This window comes from Zootoca vivipara, chromosome Z (assembly GCF_963506605.1).
Source record: "Zootoca vivipara chromosome Z, rZooViv1.1, whole genome shotgun sequence".
Lineage (NCBI taxonomy): Eukaryota > Metazoa > Chordata > Lepidosauria > Squamata > Lacertidae > Zootoca > Zootoca vivipara.
This window is the reverse complement of record NC_083294.1, coordinates 17878108-17897449: the sequence shown is the minus strand read 5'-3', so window position 1 is coordinate 17897449 and position 19342 is coordinate 17878108. Positions and strand designations below refer to the sequence as shown.

At 48.0% G+C, this 19342-nt stretch overlaps 1 protein-coding gene across 6 annotated transcripts in view; it reads right to left on the bottom strand.

Moving 5' to 3' along the window:
- NACC2 (NACC family member 2) overlaps positions 1-19342 on the bottom strand; it is a 62070-nt gene that overhangs the window by 6684 nt on the left and 36044 nt on the right. For 5 of the 6 annotated variants that reach the window (XM_035113185.2, XM_035113183.2, XM_035113186.2 and 2 more), the window contains exons 2-5: positions 6133-7024; positions 3885-4052; positions 2726-2831; positions 1342-1439 (exon numbers count right to left, since the gene is read on the bottom strand). In XM_035113185.2, the coding sequence (XP_034969076.1) occupies positions 1342-1439; positions 2726-2831; positions 3885-4052; positions 6133-6970 (1210 nt within the window). In that variant the 5' untranslated portion in view covers positions 6971-7024. Of the gene's footprint in view, positions 1-1341; positions 1440-2725; positions 2832-3884; positions 4053-6132; positions 7025-8525; positions 19337-19342 lie in introns of those variants that run through there. The other variant, XM_035113182.2, reaches the window with a different exon arrangement.

Sequence of the window (19342 nt, the reverse complement as noted above, 5' to 3'; positions counted from 1 at the left end):
TTCTTTTTAAAGAAGCCCAGGCAGGCTCCTCACCTTCCGAAGCAAAACTGCACACACTCTTTAGAGCAGTCCCTCTGCTTTGGCTCTGCATGCATCTGGTCTCATTTGTCCTTATCAGATTTATACTGCTGCATTTTAATTTGCTATTTAATTCTTGCAAGTTGCCTTGAGAATACAGTTGAAGTGCAAATTTCTCCCTCCCAGCACAACCCCCAAGTGATTTTCCGATTGGCCCCTTCTGGCTCATGACCTCTCAGCAGTTTTTTTTCAGCCAACATGGCTTGGCCTGGTTCTTCCAGTGTCCAAATTCCCTCACACTCCTCTCTGCCTGCCCTTTCAACCAGGGACATCATTCTAAGGAGGGTCCCCTTTTTGGGGCTTCTTTCCACATTGCTGTCATGAGACAATAAGCATTTCATGAAACAGGAGAAGCTCAACCAATTGGGGCTGCCACAAAATAGATTAGTAGAGAGAAAATCTGCTGTGGCCACAGATCAGTGATACAGGAAAGGATAATCCTGTCATGAAAACATGGGGAGGATGTGTGTGGCTGAGTTGTCATGATTGCTTTCCAGGGAAGAAAGGGGCACAGATGCCTAAGTCCCCCAACTGAACCCTCAGCCAGTTTCGAGATTCTAAAACCCATGGCACATATAAGCCCACCCACCACTGCACAGTGTTGCTCCTGTTCATTTACATTCAGTGGTTAACCCATGGCTGGTACCCAGCAATTGTCTGGCTGTGGGGTTCAAGATGGAAAAAAGAGGCACTCTGCCCAATAGAAGGAAGAAACCTAGTTTCATAAATCTACCAGCAAACCATGACTCAAAGATCTTCCCTCTCATGCACTGACTTAAAAACAAACTTTGTCAGCACTCACAAAAGGCAGTAAACATTCCCCCCTCTCTTCTCCCGCAACCGTATACTGTCTACAACATTACTGACTCACATTGAATAGAACTTCCCTGTAGAAAGGACTTTATGATCTGAAAACAGAGATAATGTATGTACCTTTGTAACCCAATAAAATATTTAATAAAAACAGTTTTTCAAAAGGCAGTAAACAGGGTTCTCATGCCAAAACACAGGATTTTAAAGCTTTGGTGTCTTTTTAGAAGGAGCATTTGAATCCAGACGCCTTGGAATAAGAGAGTAGCTCAGTCGGTAGAGCAAGAGTCTCTTAATCTATAATTGTAGATTATAGTATTGTAAAGGACCCATAGGTCTTCTAGTCCAACCTCCTGCAATGCAGGTGTCACAACTAAAGGAAGATGTAAAATAAGCCGAATAGCTCCCCATCTACCCTCAGAGGCTCCTTCTCCTCTTCCTCTCCACACTTACGTTTCACAGCATTAAGGACCCGGCTGTCCAGTGGCTTCCTGCTAGGATCACTTGTGGAAGACCGGATCCCAGTTCCGCAGCTGTTGGCCAGTGTGTTCCTGTCCCGGGAAGGAGTGGGAAGCAGAATTTCAAGAGCACATTCAAAGAAAACCCACAGCTGGGATCCAAAGCATGGGAAAGAGCCCATTTCAGGCAGCAGGCCTTGAGGGAGCTTCCATGGAGAAAGGGGGGGGGAGAAGAGAGGAAGAAACAGAAGCCCAAAGAGCTACCCCACCCCCCGCCAACCCCACCCCAAAAAAAACCCATACAGGAGATAATACAAATCAATCAGTTGTGGCTTGTTGAGGCTCACTCTGCAAATCAGCAGAAATTAAGGAATCTTCACCATAGCCAGAGAACAAATTTTTTAAAAAGGTATTTCATGGTATTATAAATACTGAACACAATTCCAAATTACTTACCCCAAAAGTTTCAGCTTTTCATGAAAAAAAAAGCACAACAGAGACGTCAACCTACATGTCTGTTTCTTTGACTAACCAAATCTACAGACCTACAGAGACATGCAGTTTCAAGAACTTCTGAAAAGCTATTTCTTTGTAGATGGTGCAAATACTAGTTGCTAAAAAGAGGCAAGAGAATTTTCACTTGCCAGTAGACACTTCAGCCCATTTAAAGGAATTCTTAAACATACATATTTATGCTCACACCAATTATTTGAAGAATCGTCTGCATCTCATTCTGCAATTCTAGGACAAGGGACAAAATCTGTTACCATGTGTCCAAATGTATTGACATGCATTGTCCAATTTAGGCTCTGTGATGTCTTATTACACCTACGAGCATTTGTGTACACTCCACCTCCTTCAAAGAACAGCAAAATGAAAATGGTCTGTCTGCCCTCGACCTGCGGATCCATATGCTGATGCTCTCAGATCTCCCCGCTCCCAGATCTCCCAGCATGGTTGTTAATCTTAATCTGGTTTCCGTTTGTGTTGCAGTGTAGTGTCCCCAGGGCAGGGTTTAGCCATTTGTGCTAATTGGTAAAGACAGACATGAAGGGTTCTAACCAGAGTAGGCCTACTGAAATGAACAAACTTAAGTTAGTCATGTCTGCTAACTTCAGTGGGTCTACTTTAAACAGGACTAGCACTGGACACAATCCCACGTCCTCACATTTTTGTTTTCTACTAGGAAACACCTGACCTCCATTGACAGACAAATTAAAAACACTTTTAATTCCCATTAAGCAAAATGCAATGGGTAATTTCCCTTCCTTCCATCACTTAAAGCTCCTGCTCCCTGCAAACTTGGCTCCATGGCAGCAGCTCAGAAGCCAGCTGGGTCAGGAGGAGCTAGGAGGACGGGTCCTTCCTTTGTGTCCTACCTGTCAAAGAACGTGGCCAGCAGGCGCCGCAGGAGAACTTTGTGCTTCACACCTGCACACAGGTGGCAATTCATCAGCTGCCCCCGAGTGATGTAAACACCAGAGCCTGGGTGGAGAGAGAGAGAATCATAAAATTGTAGAGTTGAAAGGGACCCCAAGGGTCATCATGTCCAACCTTCAGCAATGCAGGAGAGAGCAAGTAAGAGGTCCCGAAGTCACACCCCAGCTCTGCTCTGCAAGGTGTACAACAGGACACAAACACGCATGCAGTTAATATTGACTCAGATCATCTTGAAGCAGCAAAGATTTTGACATACCCCAGAGAAATGACCTGTGCAGCAGGAAAAGGAGTTCTCTGTGACCTGACCGTGGCAACCCAAGGGAGGGTCCTGAGATCCCTCAGGATCACTACCCCCAGCAAAAGATCCAGCCTTTTCACTCTTTACTGGAACAGCCAGCAATAAAGGCGCATTCTCTTCCTGCCAGGTGAGGGCGAACTGGCCTTCCCACCTCTACCCCCTGCCCACCTCTACCCCCTGCTCTCTCAGGGAGGCAACCTTCCTTCTTCCCCCACTGAAGGCCTGACAAGGGGAAAATGCTCTGGATTAGCTCTTTGGGGTCTCTTATCTAAAACTCCCTTCACAACACCTAAATACTAAGAAGTTGCTCAGGGAAGGTAGACACCAAGGTGGCTAGTCCATTTCATAAACAAAGCTTAGAAAAATGTAAGACCACATCACAGCTTTCACAGATACAATGAAAGGTAAATTAAATAAGAATCCAAGGAAGTTATATTAGTTCCCGGAAGTAAGGAGGAGGAAAATGAAGAGTGAAAGACAAGAAAGGTGAGGGAGGGACTCTACTTAAATAGTTATCACATTTACAATATTACTATAAATAACAATTTTATAAACAAAATAAATTTAGGTTAGATTAATTTTATAAGCAAAATTTTCTACATTTTGGTTTACTGCAATTTATCTTTTCTAAATTTATTTTATTTTCATTTTTTTATTTAAAAAAAAACCACCAAATCATGCAGAAATTAAAAGATCCCTTGTTAATGAAACAAAGAATTGCAAGAGTTCTACATTTTTTAAGTCATGTTACTGCAACAAGTCCATAAACACAAAGGAAAACCTGCCCCTGTGGTCCTTACCTGCCACGAGTTCAAGTTTTTCTCCAGGATCTCCTTCTGAGTAGAGTTTTGGGTGGCAGCGATACCCAATCTGGCTGATAAGGCTGGCAGGGAGGGCGACCAAGTCCCGCCTGATGAGGACACAAGAGCGGCTCTCCAGGGGCACCGGCTCTGGCTTCTCTTGAGGCCCTTGGGGAGAAGGAGGGAGCAAAGAAAGAGCTGTTCAGGATTGCAAGGGAAAACCCCTTTTGGGGGTGTCCTGAGTGGTTGGGGATGCAGGAACCCCGCTTTCTCTTGGGCCGAGAAGCCTAGCAGAAGCAGCCACTGCAAATGACCCCTGCTCTGCAGAGGCAGCAGTAGGAAATGTGACTAGATCATGACAAGAGGGTTGGGAAGCATGCCCAATGGTTACAGCCAGGCCACTCTCAAAGGCAGAATTTATTGTTCATTTATAAGTAAAAATATTTATAACACCATTTTCTAAGGGACCGATAGGGTGGTGCATGGCACGCAACGGAACACAAAACACTAGCAAAACTTTATGAAACCCGCTTTGAGGATTTTTCTGACATCAAGCGGTATATAAAAGTTATGAAATGAACAAATAAGTAACACTGCACAAAATAAACTTTAAGATGGCTGGCTGATGAATGTTTTAAAGAAGTGCGTAATATGTAGGCCTCTGAATGCCAGTGGCTGGGAACTGCTAGTGGGGAGAGCTGTTGCTGCTGGCAGCAGGTCTTGCCCACAGGTTCCTTCCCACTAAGCTACCTGTTGGGGGGCTGGTCTAGGTGCTCCAGGTGGGCTGTTGTTTCCCTGGCATACGACTCACATCAAGGAATCAGTCTCTGAGTGAACCAGATTGGCTGCACTCTCTCAGGGTTTTAGGTTTTGAGTGAGCTTTGAAGGATGGATTTCAGTTTCTCCCTGGGAAAGGAGTCCTCCTTTGGACAAGATGACCCTGGAGAGTCACCTGCTCCTCAGCACCAAAAGTATCTATACAGACAGGGAAAGTTTTAGCCCTCCAGAAATGACTGGTCAAATCAGCACATTGACATTTTGGACACTCCCAGCCTTTTCAAACACCTGCAAAGTGAGGTCCCCCTACCCCCGAGCTAACATACTTTGGGCACATGAGATGCTGCCAGCCAAGCACCCTGTCAGCTACCCACAAAATTTAGCTGATCAATGGATATAGAACCTAGTTGTGCTCCGACTACAAAATCCTGCTGGCTTGCCTAGAAATGTGTCTCTCCAGTGGCGAGGGGCATCCAGTGTCTCTTGCCCTACAAGCTCTTTCATGACCCCAAGAGTACCACACTGACCGATAGTGGCCTGAACTGAAGAGTCACACTGTCACCCCTTCTTTGCTTTTGGAGCACAGCACCTCAACACAGCTCCAAAGCCAGCACCTCATTCCCAATCCTGCCTGAAGGCATCTTGCCTCCTTCTCCTGGGAAGGAGAGGAGACATCTGCCTGGGCTGGGCTTCCAGGCTACTTAAGCTACAGAAAATGAACCAAGAGAAAGAGCTCAACAATCTTGCTATGCTCAATATGCAACCCTTAAAAACTGTTGGCATCAAGGAAACTGATCCATAGCGTCATGCTGCATTGCCAGTTTCATTAAATGAGGAGGAAACTCTGAACATACAGACACACACACACCCCAAATAAGGCAACAGACACCATCAATAAGCCTGCAGAAATTAAGAGCTTGTTACTTTCCCCAAGGAACCTAAAGGACAACAATGGCACCTTAGGCAGATTCACACAAAGAGATCCAGTCCCTTCCCCCCAGAAAACATCTTCTTGAAAAATGAACTACTCCTTACTAGAAATGCCTTCCCTTTCAGCAAATTCACAGAGCCTGGAAACCTATATCTGGCAGGGGGGAAGGAAAGAAGACACCTCACTCCGAAATGGAAATAAGCTGCATTCAGCACGGTTCCCATTCAAGTTTTAAAAGTCTTAAATCAGTGCGAAGCTTCCTTATTCCAAGTGAGGCCATCAGTCTGCCCAGGTCGGTATTACCAACACAGACAGGCAGTGATGGCTGTGCGGGGTTTCCAGCAGGGGATTTACTCCCAGCCCTATCTGGAGATGCCAAAAGGGGATCAAACGTTGGATCTTCTGCTTGCAAATCAGGCACTCCACCTTCTGAGCTACTTTTCTAAAATGCAGGGAAACAAACACCTGCCTGACTGCAGATGCCTCTCATTTTACGGTAGCATGAGACTGAAAGTGGCGGAGGCTAAAGGGGGCTTTTACCTGCATAGCCGCCTGTGGACTTGATGTGCATCTGCCCATACTGCTCCTCTGCCATGGTGTCATAGGCTTCATCGTCGTCTTCATCCTCCTCGTTGTGGTAAGAGGTTGGGCTGTCGGTGGTGGGGAGGCTGTTGGCCCCAGGGCTCGTCCGTTCTCCCTGGCAGTACTGAGCCAGAGGGATGGTGGGGAGGAGGGTGGCAAGGCTGGGCACCCCGTAGTAGGAGACGCGTGACAATTTGAGCGGGGCGCTGGCAGAGGAGCTGCCCCCGGCCGCCTCCCGCAGGCTGCACTCCAAGGACCGCTTCCCAGGCTCCAAGGTCTCATGCTTGACGCGGGTGAGCAGTGGAAGGGGCACGGAAGGGGACACGGCGTAGGGCAGGGAAGGCGGCTGCAGGGGGTGGCAGGGGCTCTGGGGCCCTGAGCAGGGCTCCTCCGTCATGGCCGTCTGGGAGTCGCAGTGTGGGGAGCTTACTTTGAACATCAGGTCTGTCCCCTTCTCCACAATGTGCTGGATCTGGAGGAAGCCTGCTGTGTACATCACCACCAGCTGCTCGCTGGCGGCCATGGTCAGCTTGCCGGTGTAGCAGAAGGAGAGGATCTGCTGGAAGCAGGCGGGCGGCACGGAGCCCGGCAGCTCGAAGGCGCTCTTGCTGTTGCCACTGAAGAGGTCTCGGAAGTAGAGGCTGCTGGCTGCCAAGACAGCCCGGTGAGCCTTGAAGGCCTGGCCCTTGACCAGGATGGAGACATCGCAGTAGAGACCCAGGAGGCGCTGCTCATTCAGGGAGCCCAGGACGGTGCTCCCAAAGTTGGGGATTTCTATGTGCAGCATCTGCGACATGGCTCAGCAGCTGCCTCACGCTCTCAAGGCCAGGGCATCTGAGGGAGGGCACATCTGTAGGCGGGGCAAGGGGGTGGGTGGGAGGAGAGGAAACAGGCATGTGAAAAAGAGAAAGGGAGAGAGAGGATATCTGGCAGAAACACAAGAATCAGGAAGTACCAGGGAGAGGGATTCTGCCATTGTTTGGAAAACCCCCCTCCTGTGAAGAGCATCCCTAACAAGAGGAGGAAAAAACTCAATATAACAGGGTTCAAAAAACTACACCCCACCCACAGAGCCCTCAGTGTACCACCAGTGAAACACATGCAGTCCAGGGCAAGAGAAACACAGGCAAAGATGGCCACCCATTCCAGCTGGGGTGGGGGTGGGCGTTGAGAACTGCCTCCATTGACTCCACCAACCTGAATCCAGGCTAATGCTGCTGAAAGATTCTTCCCTTTTTCGGGGGTGGGGGTACACATGCCACAAAAGGTATGACCCTCCAAAACAAGGTATTGTGATGGGATTTCTAACACAGGCACTATCAGTGCAGGCAGCGCACGCTCCTGAAAAAGCTGACACAGCTGGAAACTTGGGAGAAAGGAGGGGGAAGAGAGAGAGATGGGTGGACGCTTCAGAAATGCAGCAACTTCTGCGCATAATTATTCCAAGTTTCCCTGCACATTGGAACTGCTGAGGAGCCAAGGAAGGGCTGGGCAGCTGTCTGTCCCCTCCGCCCCCACCATCATTCAAAGTGCTGGGTGCAGGGAATGGAGAAGGACTGGGGGCTGCCATCTACTGCAGCAGCCCAGGATACGGACAGGTCCCCCAGTTCCTGAAACTCTTCTCAACTGTTGGACTCCCAGAGGCATTCCTCTATGGCACCCCCTTTCTATATTTCGGGGGGGGGGGAGAGGAGATGTTGACCTCCATGCAAAGGAGACACCTGCCTGGGCTCTCGCCTTTGCATCAAGAATGCAGCAAATCCCATGGATCTATTTTAGGATCCTCCGGGAACCATCATGTCATGGCAGTGATGCCTCCTCTCTCCCCCCACCCACATGCACCAAAACACAGGCAGCATGCGGAGAAACGCCAACAAATCCTCTTAAACCAGCAAAATCTATGTCTCTCTATAGCTGGTTGAGGGCAGGGAGAGAGAAACTCCCCATGACTTCAATGGCGACTCCCTTCATCTCCTTGGCAAAAAGGAACAATTAAGACCTCTCCTCCCCCCCACACACACAAACACACACACACACAGAGTCCACCCACTCCACACAGGAGGTCCCGATTCTGAGTTACTTCAACAGCACCTAGTTGAACTAGACTCCAAAAGATCTCTCCTCCCTGCAAACTGAGTGCTCCTAAAAAAGTGACCACACAATGGGTTGCTCTGTGTTCTCTCTCTCTCTCTCTCTCTCTCTCTCTCTCTCTCACACACACACACACACACACACACACACTACCTCCAACACCCCCTGCAAAGCTGCCAGCTAGGAGAGCTCCATTCTGCATCTGCATCATATTGCCAAAGCATCCAGCGCAGGGATGTGCCCCCCTCATGTGAACATACCTTAAGTGGTGTGAAATCCACAGCACCTGCTTCTGGAAGGGTCTCCTCAACCCCTCTCTTCAGCATCCAACTCTCCAGTGCAGCAGCAAAGGCTGCTTGGAAGGGGGGGGGACACACAACGAGGAGGCGCCCCCTCCTGCCTCAGTCCTTCCCACCTCAGCCCCTCCCGCCTGTCCTCCTTCCTCCTTGCCTCTGCTGTGAGGAGTTTCAGCTTCAGACTAAGTCAAACCTCCTCAGCAGGAGCAGCAGGAGCAGCGCAAAGCAGCATCTCAATGAACAGGGCCGGATATGCAGCTTAACATTCAGGCCATTCTCTGCAATGAATAGAGCCCTTTGACGAGAGACCTGAAGCAAAGGCCAGTTTCAAACTGAAGCTCGGAAGAAAAGGAGGGGAGAGAGAGAGAGAAAGAAAAAGGGAGGAGAAGAAGGAGAAGGGGGGGGGAGAAGGATCAGTGCCAGAGGAATGCTCAGGGTGTTGGTACAAGACAGACTTTTGATGAGTCACTGCAATGCAAACAAAGATGGCAGAAATACTGTATGGGGTGCTGATGAAATGCTTAGTGGTGCCACAGCAACTGAGACAGGGCTCGGGATTTATGGCACAGTTTTGCATATGAATTAAGCTGCAAACCGCCTCCTCTCCCATCCAGCACATCCAGAGTGTCAAAGCATTTAAAGTATTCCAAACAGTCTGCAGAGCTGGCGCAGCAGAGGCTCTCCATTAACTCCTCAGGGTGGGAAGGAACAAAGGACAGGAGGAACCAGGGCAAAGGCAAAATACTCACCTTTTATTATCCTCCTTCTGCCTGATAAAGTCAATGGCCAGGGTGTCACAAAAGATAAGTTGGGGGGGGTGTACACACATACACACACACCCTTCACAAAACAGGCCTGCCCTGGAGCCTGCCTCAAAACCCTGAGCCTGACCCAGGGGCAATACCAGTGCTGGAGCTAGCTCTGAGCCCACCTTGCAGCATGGTCCCCACCCCATGCCCCTGTGTCATTTTCATTATGTGCTCTGGAATCTGCTTGCAATTGCCCAGCAGCTGCTGGAGGCAGCCTGGTCTATTACCATTGGAATCTCCTTGGGACAGAGACCCGTTTTCCTTCTACAGTGCAAGTTATTAAGACAAAGTGTTTCAGGCCAGTTGCCTTCCACTTTCTACCCCCGGGAGCTTTTATTCCCCACTCCACACACCGCACTCCTCTCTTTGCCTTTCAAGGGAGGGGCACCATTACTTGGACCTGAGCCCCTTCTTATAAGACACTCCCAACCAGAAAGACACATTCTCTGAAAGACTGCAAGTCCTCTAGAGGACTGGACGGTTTAGGTGGAAAAGAAATTCCAGGGAGGGGAGAGGGAAGCATCCTATCATATTCCCTCCCCCCTTCAAAGCCTCTCACAACACTTTTCCAGTGAAACAATTAGAAATTGGTGAGGGGGGCCCTCTGGGAGTCTACATTAAGGTTTCTCTTGGCCTCACTAGTCCAGCTACCACTGATGTCCCCTCCCCCCCGCAACACACACACACACACACACACACACACACACATTTGCGGCAACCTGACCTGACCCTTGAGAACACCTTGGCTAGCAAGGGGCTAAAAGGGAACCTCCTGGCCTGGCTGGCTGAACTTGCAATGATGCATAAACTCCCAAATACAAACACGGCTTCTAATTCCTACAATATAATCTAAATCTGCTGTTTGTTGAAGGTTTTGGCGAAGGGCTGCTTAAAAATTGGTGGGAAGTATTAGCAAACCCTATATTTTATTTACCAACACGTATAAAAGGGACCCAGGTGGCGCTAAGGGACCCAGGTGGCGATGTGGGTTAATCCACAGAGTCTAGGGCTTGCTAATCAGAAGGTCGGCGGTTCGAATCCCTGCAGCGGGGTGAGCTCCCGTTGCTTGGTCCCAGCTCCTGCCAACCTAGCAGTTGGAAAGCACATCAAAGTGCAAGTAGATAAATAGGGACCGCTCCGGCGGGAAGGTAAACGGCGTTTCCGTGCGCTGCTCTGGTTCGTCAGAAGCAGCTTTGTCATGCTGGCCACATGACCCGGAAGCTGTCTGCGGACAAACGCCGGCTCCCTCGGCCTATAGAGCGAGATGAGCGCCGCAACCCGAGTCGGACACGACTGGACCTGATGGTCAGGGGCCCCTTTACCTTTTGCCTTTTATAAAAGGATTTACAGTATATACTGCCCGCTCAGAAATTATAAGGATCATCTTGAGAGTCTCTAGATCAGTGGTTCCCAATTACCAGTAGCTAAGCATTCAGGACCTTGTTTTTCAAAAGCCAATCTATGGATCCCCTACTTTTGAAAATGTTATCTGTGGTAGTTTTTGTTATGTGAATGGTGCTATCGTACCCTCCAACATGCCCCAGCACAAAACAAGTCTTCCAGGCCGCACTCCTGCACAAGTCACATGACCCATACAAGAACATGGCACATAAAAACACATATTTTGGGGCACCGCAATTTTGCATGCTTTTGGACACCATGCTCTCATGCAAGCACGGGCCCCCCAAATATCTCTCTCTCTCTCTCTCTCTCTCTCTCTCTCTCTCACACACACACACACACACACACACATATATTCTTAAGGTGAGCCTCCCCACATAAATACCACTTTTTAAAAATGTAACCCACCTTGCCACAAAGGGTAGGTAACAAATAGAAGAAAAACAAATCAATCATGAATTTGGGACTTGCTTCTTTCAAAGGTCTGTGTTTGCTTATATTACTCAGCAACCACAGAAGCAGGAAATTACTCCTTTTTCCTTTCCTTGAAAGAAAGGGATGCTAAAAATCTTCACAAAAAATGCCATTTCTCTCTCCAGTTAATTCATCAGCGCACAGAAATGCCATTTACCTTCCCGCTGGAGCGGTATCTACTTGCAATTTGACGTGCTTTCGAACTGCTAGGTTGGCAGAAGCTGGGGCCGAGCAACGGGAGCTCACCCAGCGTGGGGATTCGAACTGCCGACCTTCTGGTCGGCAAGCCCTAGGCTCTGTGGTTTAGACCACAACCCCATCTGAATTCTAGTTATTCCTTAAAAAGAGACCTAAAGGGCTCAGAAGGGGGAGAGACCTGGAGCCTGATCTGTCTCCTTATCACAAGTGGAGCAATAGGCACCAGACAGATCCAGCCTCAGTGGTCGTGGCACTAGGAAATTTCAGACTTAGAACTTAATGGCCTTGAGATGGGTGGCTCTTGAGATGGCTTCAGTTGAGAAGCCTCCAGTTCATGTTGCCCTCTCCCACAACTGCCACCTCAGACTTCCGGACAGCTTCTGCACAAAATACAGAGTTGCATCCAACATTACACAGGCTCAGGGCACACCAAGCAAAATTAATTTCCATTATTTTTTGAATAAAAACTTGGTTAGATAGAACACACAGATATACCAACCCTAATTTTTTTAAAAAACCAAACACTCTTTGTGTATTGCAGTTTCACATTTTAAACTCACTTAAATTATAACACTAACATGACTACAGGAATGTGGGGTTTGCTTCAGCTGCCCTGATGCTAAAGCACATTTATCATTTTGCTGGAGAGAAGGATAAAGTTTTTTTTAACTAAAAAACAATTCCTGAGTAAAAAAACAGTTCTGTAGCCATGTACATATCTGGCCAGTTGGCTTCTAACTATATACCTCTGTCAGGCAACTCCTGCGGCCAAGTTGGTGCCAAACATATTGCTCTGCTTTCCTTTGCACCATATCAGTAAGGCCAAGAGAAGGGTCTTGTCTTCTGAGCAGCCCAGGACCTCCATACACACTGCCCAGGCTTGTGCCCTGATCACTTCGATGCTGCAAAACGCAGCAAAAACACAGGAAGCACCAGTTATGAGATATAAGCTCAATCTGATTGATGTAAGGTACGAGTACAATGGGTAGCTTTCGTCAGTGGGAGAGGTCATCATGTGTCACTTGTCAACTACTGCCCACCTAAAGCCAGGCAGTCCTCGGTCAATAAAGTGATGACCTGCCACTGTCCATCTGCTTCAGTGGGTGCTTGGAACTCAGACTATCAATCAAGAAACAGACCAAACTACTATACCAAGTAAAAAAAAAAAAGAATCAAATCCTTTTGCACCTAGCAAGCTGGTATGTCAAGACCATGTGTCCTCGCTTGTCCACTGAACCGCTGCAGGTCAATGACTCATGGAAGACTGTAATCTGAAAAAAATTCAAACACTGACTTGCCACTCTACAGGAGACCAGACTCGCTTCAAATGGCAGACTCCGAGAGAAGAACTACACCATTTTCTGGCAAGGAGGTCATCTGGAAGAACCATGTATTCATGGCGTAGGCTTCACAGTGGGGAACTCCCTTCTGTCTGCGACAGAACCAAATGAGGGCTCAGAACACTTACTTTCCCTCCACCTCTCAACCACTTTCGGTCCAGTTAACATATTGAGTGTCTATGTTCCCACTATGTGCCCTTACATACAAACCAAGGACCAGTTCTACAAGGAACTAGACCAGGCTGTCAAGAGGGTCCAAGACTGTGAAGACCTATTTCTGCTGGGAGGTTTCAATGCAAGAGTAGGGGGCGATCATCACACATGGGACAATGCATAGGCCTCTTTCAGGGGTCAGCAAACCTTTTCAGCAGGGGGCCAGTCCACTGTCCCTCAGAACTTGTGGGGGGTGGGCTATTTTTTTAAGGGGGGGTGAACGAATTCCTATGCTCCACAAATAAACAGAGATGCATTTTAAATGAAAACACACATTCTACTAATGTAAAAACATGCTGATTTCTGGACTGCCCCCAGGCCAGATTTAGAAGGCGATTGGGCCGGATCCGGTCCCCGGGCTTTAGTTTGCCTACCCATGGTCTCATTGGTACTGGCAGCATGAATGAGAACAAAGGCTGCTTGAACTGTGCTTGTATCAAAGCCTCTGTATCACAAACTTGTTCTTCTCTACCAAAATAAAATAGCAAATGTCCTGGAGGTATCACCAGATGAGCGGCACTGAACTGTGTTTGTGTCACACAAAGTTACCACAGTGCTGACTATGACACAGATCACTCCCTGGTGGCAGGCAAGATCCATCTCCAGCCAAAGAGGACCCATAGCACAAAGTGTGGTTTTGAATCAACAGTGCCAGAAAAATCATACTTTGTGAATGCTTCTCTGATTCTGCCGAACAAGTGTTGAAGTAAGGTGGAACCACATCAAAGAGGCAACCTACAACACAGCTATATCCTCCTTTGGCAAAAGAAAGCAACAGTTCCCAGATTGGTTTGAGGTTGGCATAAAGGACATGGAGCCTGTTATCACTGTAAAGCGCAAGGCTCTTCTGAACTACAAGCCCTGCAAAAAGACACCTGTTACACTGAGAAAGGCAAGGATTGATGCCCAGCACACTGCCAGATAATGTGCCAATAACTACTGGCTAAAGCTGTGTCACAGCATTCAACTCATTGCTGATCCTGGCAACACTTGCAAAATGCATGATGGCATGAAGAAAGCCTTTGGACCAACAATCAGGAAAACTGCACCACTAAAAACTTTGTCCAGGAGAGATCATCAGAGACTGCAGCAACCGGATGAAGTGGACAGAGCACTACCAAGAACTGTACTCATGGGAAAACATGCTTGAGGGCATCCTGATCAAGATTGCAGATGACACCAAATTGGGAGGGGTGGCTAATACCCCAGAGGACAGGATCACACTTCAAAATGACCTTAACAAATTAGAGAACTGGGCCAAAGCAAACAAGATGAATTTTAACAGAGAGAAATGTAAAGTACTACACGTGGGCAAAAAAAAAATGAAAGGCACACATACAGGATGGGTGACACCTGGCTTGAGAGCAGTACATGTGAAAAGGATCTAGGAGTCTTGGTAGACCACAAACTTGACATGAGTCAACAGTGCGATGCAGCAGCTAAAAAAGCCAATGCAATTCTGGGCTGCATCAATAGGAGTATAGCATCTAGATCAAGGGAAGTAATAGTACCACTGTATTCTGCTCTGGTCAGACCTCACCTGGAATACTATGTCCAGTTCTGGGCACCACATTTCAAGAAGGATACTGACAAGCTGGAACGTGCCCAGAGGAGGGCAACCAAAATGGTCAAAGGCCTGGAAACGATGCCTTATGAGGAATGGATTCAAACTACAAGAAAGAAGATTCCACCTAAACTTCCTGACAATAAGAGCTGTTCGACAGTGGAATTTGCTGCCAAGGAGTGTGGTGGAGTCTCCTTCTTTGGAGGTCTTTAAGCAGAGGCTTGACAGGCATATGTCAAGAATACTTTGATGGTGTTTCCTGCTTGGCAGGGGGTTGGACTGGATGGCCCTTGTGGTCTCTTCCAACTCTATGATTCTATGTTGCTCCCTCCCTTGACAAGCTGAAGAATACCACCAACTCTCAAGCATGTGGTAAGGCCCCAAGACAGGATGGAATCCTAACAGAAATGCTGAAAGCTGGCTTCAATTCCTCCCTCATGATGCACCTCCATGGCTTCATCTTGCAGTGCTGGGAACAAGGATCTATGCCACAAGACATGCATGACTTCAGCATTGTGACCCTCTACAAAAACAAAGGTGACCACTATGACTGTAACAACATGGAATCTCCCTACTGAGTACTGTGGGGAAAGCCTTCACCTCTGTAGTTCTCAACAGATTACAGTCACTCACCAACATGGTTTGTCTCAAGTCACAACATGGCTTTAGAGCTCATAACTCAACAGTCAACATGATTTTCTCAATGCATCAGCTGCAGGAGAAATGCTGGGAACAGAGACGCCTCTTGTACATCACCTTCATAGACCTGACAAAGGTCTTTGATCTCATCCGCCAAAACAGGCTCTTCACACTGCTCAACAAGATACGGTGCCCACCAAAACTTCACAAAATGATCATGTCTCCGCACCAAGACAAAAGTGCAGCAGGTGCTTATCAGAGAGATGTTTGCAGATGAAGCGACCTTTACAGCAGACTCCAAGGAAGCTCTACAGAGGCTAATCAACCATTTTGCCCAAGCCTGCAGGGAGGTCGGCCTTACCATCAGCCTGACAAAAAACAAAATCCTAGGTCAGGGCATTGCCAGCACCCCATGCATCAGCATTGGTGACCCAACGCTTAAGGTGATAGACAATTTTGTGCTTCTGGGCTCCACCATAACCAGCAACCTCTCCACTGATGCTCAGCTGGACAAGTCTATTGGCAAGGTAGCTCTGGCAATGGCTCACCTCTCCAAAAGGGTATCGGAAAATGTGAAGCTAATGACCAGTACCTGAATGAAGGTCTACCAGGCTTGTGTCTAGAGCATGCTGCTATATGGAAGTGAGTGGAGGGCAACAGCTGTCAGGAGTGATTCTTCAAAGCCTTCCACATGTACTGCATCAGGAAGATTTTGGGTATCACATGGCAGAACAGAGTCTCAAACAATGATATGCTCTCCTAAACTCACATTCCCAGCATGTTCACACTCCTGTCTCAGTGATGTCTACACTGGCTTGGTCATGTCCACAGAGTGGAAGATGGAAGGATCCCCAAGGACATGCTCTACAGGGAGCTGGCTACAGGGGCCAGGCCTGTTGCCAGACCAACTATGTGTTATATAGTAAAGGTAAAGGGACCCCTGACCATTAGCTCCAGTCGTGACCGACTCTGGGGTTGCGCGCTCATCTCGCATTATTGGCCGAGGGAGCCAGCGTATAGCTTCCCGGTTCCTATTTATCTACTTGCATTTTGATGTGCTTTCGAACTGCTAGGTTGGCAGGAGCTGAGACCAAGCAACGGGAGCTTACCCCGTCACAGGGATTCGAACCGCCAACCTTCTGATCAGCAAGCCCTAGGCTCAGTGGTTTAGCCCACAGCGCCACCTGGGTCCCATGTGTTATATAGATGTCTGCAAACAAGACATGATGGCTGGCGACATCAACCCTGCTGTGTGGTAATCCCTTGCAGATGACCACAGTGCCTGTAGACAGTTCGTGTATCCATAGCAGTGACCAGAGGAGGAATGATTGCTGGGAGTGGGCAAAGAGAAGAAACACCATGATACATCTCTAACAGTGATCTCTTAATACCTTCATCTCCCCTAGCTACAATAACACATGTATCTCCTGCATCGATCTCTACAGCCACAGCAGACACTGTAACTCTCCAATGGTTTCACTTTACCCCAAAGGCACATTCCTCCATTGTCTCCTGAGAAAACATAGATTTTAACAAAGACAGGCAGGCAGGCAGTGGAACCTCTACTCACATACAGAATCCATTCCGGAGATCCGTTCGTGAGTCGATCCAGGTTGCTGGTAGAAGCGCTGTTCTGCACATGCGCATTTGGCGGCATCACTGTTCTGTGCATGTGCAGACGGCGGAAGCCGCTTCTGCACGTGAGCAAATCGAGGCAAACCCGGTATTTACTTCTGGGTTTGCCACAGTCACGAGTTGAATTGTTCGCGAGTGGGGTGGAGGTAAGTCAAGGTTCTACTGTAGTATGAACTGAAGGATGCTGTGGTGATTGCAGCTCAGGGACTTTTAAACTGCAAGGAGCAGCAGGAGCAGCCCACCACATTGTGTATATGCCCTACCTTTAATTTTCAGGTAGGAGGGGAAATCCACAGAACCCCGCAGGTGGCACCTGTGTGCAAAAAGCCATTTTTTTCAGACCATCTTTCAGCACTTTTGAGCTGAAAGGGGGAAAGCCACACTGCTGGCTGTGAAGATGCACCACTTAGCACAGTGATGGCGAACCTATGACACGCGTGTCAGACATGACACGCAGAGCCCTCACTGCTGGCACGACAGCTTGTCTCCGCTAGAGCTTGTCTCCGCTGTTAAAACCCGGATCCTTTCTTGTTGTTGCTGCTGGTAGCCAGAGAGATTGGTTTTTAACCCTTTCTGTGCTGTTTTTTCTGCCGTTTTGGAAGACTATGATTGGGTGTAACAGAGTTCATTTTTTAACCCGTCTGTGCTGTGTTTTTGGCGCTTTGGCAGACTATGTTGGTGCTGCGTGTTAGTTCCATCGAAGGTATTATTCGTCATTTATTTCTGTTCTCTTTCCTCCCCAAAAAGCGCAGCAGCTTTGGGGCATCCCCCCCAAAAGCAAAGCAACTTTTGCACACACACCCCCCAAAAAACCCTCCAAAACTTTGGTCAGCAGCTCCCCCCAAAAAGCTCAACAACTCTGGGCACTTTGTAATAAATAAGGGGTTTTTGGTTTGGTTTGGTTAAATAATTAGTTTTTGGTTTATTAAATACAGTTATATATTACAATTATACATTTTTGTTATTTAAACTATAAATATCACAAAATTATGGTTTTTTTCTCGAAGTGCCACACCACCTGAGTTATGCTCGGTTTTTTGACAAATTTTGACACACCAAGCTCAAAAGGTTGCCCATCACTGACTTAGCACAATGCAGGATCCAGACCTGGGAGCCTGGCTTCCAACCACCTCCTGGGGAAACTATTGTGGCTGCGCCTAAAAGGTACATAACATTCTCTGGATGGGGTCCTATGCACTGCAATCCTGCACTCTGTTAAGAAGTTCTAGTTCTATTGAAATCAATGAGGTTTACAGGCACTGAAGGGCTGCTCTCCAAAAAGCTGACAAGTGGCCACTTTTCATCCACGGCAAGGAGTCACAGCTGAGTGGCACAGCAGCAGCTCTGTAGGCAGAAGACCTTGGTTTAAATCCCCCAAGGCAGGCACCTCCAGTTAAAAGGACCAGAGGGAGGAGTTGCTGGATGAGACCTTGAAAAGTTACTGACAGCCAGAGTAGACAACACTGGCTCCAACAGAGGACAAGGCTTTCAAAGGCTACTAGCTATTGTGCAAAGCGTCAAGTGGGCAATTTTATTGTTATTTATTAATTAAATTTGCATACTGCCCTTCATCTGAACATCAAAGGGTGGTTCAGCTAGGGTGCTGTTGCACACAGGTCCTACTTGTGGGCTTCCCACTATTCATCTGGTTCCCTCTGTAAGAACAGAATGCCTCTGGGAAGGTCTAGCTACAGGGCTCTTATGACTCTACATATAGAGAACTCTACAGAGACTCTATAGTCTCTCCCCACCCCACCGTCACTGCCATTAGCCCCAGACAGGTTTCGGAAAGATGTTATCAAGGAAAACATTAGAGGAAGAAGCCAGATCCAGATAGCTCAGTGACAGAGCACCTGCTTTGTATGCAGAAGGTCCCAGGTTGAAGCCCTACTGGCAGCATCTCCAGGTAAGGGCTGGGACTGCCTCATGTCTGAAACTGTGGAGAGCCACTGGTGCCAGTCAGTGCAGACAACACTGTGCTAGAGGGACTAACATTCCAACCTGGTATAAGGTGGCTTCCTAAGTAACCTGCTACCAACAGAGCAAGTTGCCAAAACATACAACAGCTCCTTCTCAAAAAGCAGCACACTGATTACAGCTTCCACAAGGAGAAAAGCAACGAAGGGCAGTGTTGCCTTCTAACCACCTTTCCCAACTAATATGCCTCCCAAACCAATATGCATTCAGAAGAAGGGATGGGGGTGGTCACAGTGCTGATACTGCCTAGGCAAGCCTTGGCATTTCAAGATTTCGGGTGAAGATGAAAAGAATGGGAAGTGGCATGCCGTACCAAAGGTCCCAGTTCAAAAAAAGGAACCCTGAAGAAGGAAGAGGCTGGATGCCCAAAGTCTACAGGCAACTACAACAAGGACAAGAGCAGCAGATGTGGAGCAGAACCAACGAGGCAGCATTTGCTGAGAAGCCCCCAGGCTCGCCAGCTGGCCTCAAACCTCCTCCCCAATGCACCAGGCCAGCAAAGCAGAAAGCAGAAGAGGAATATACCAATAC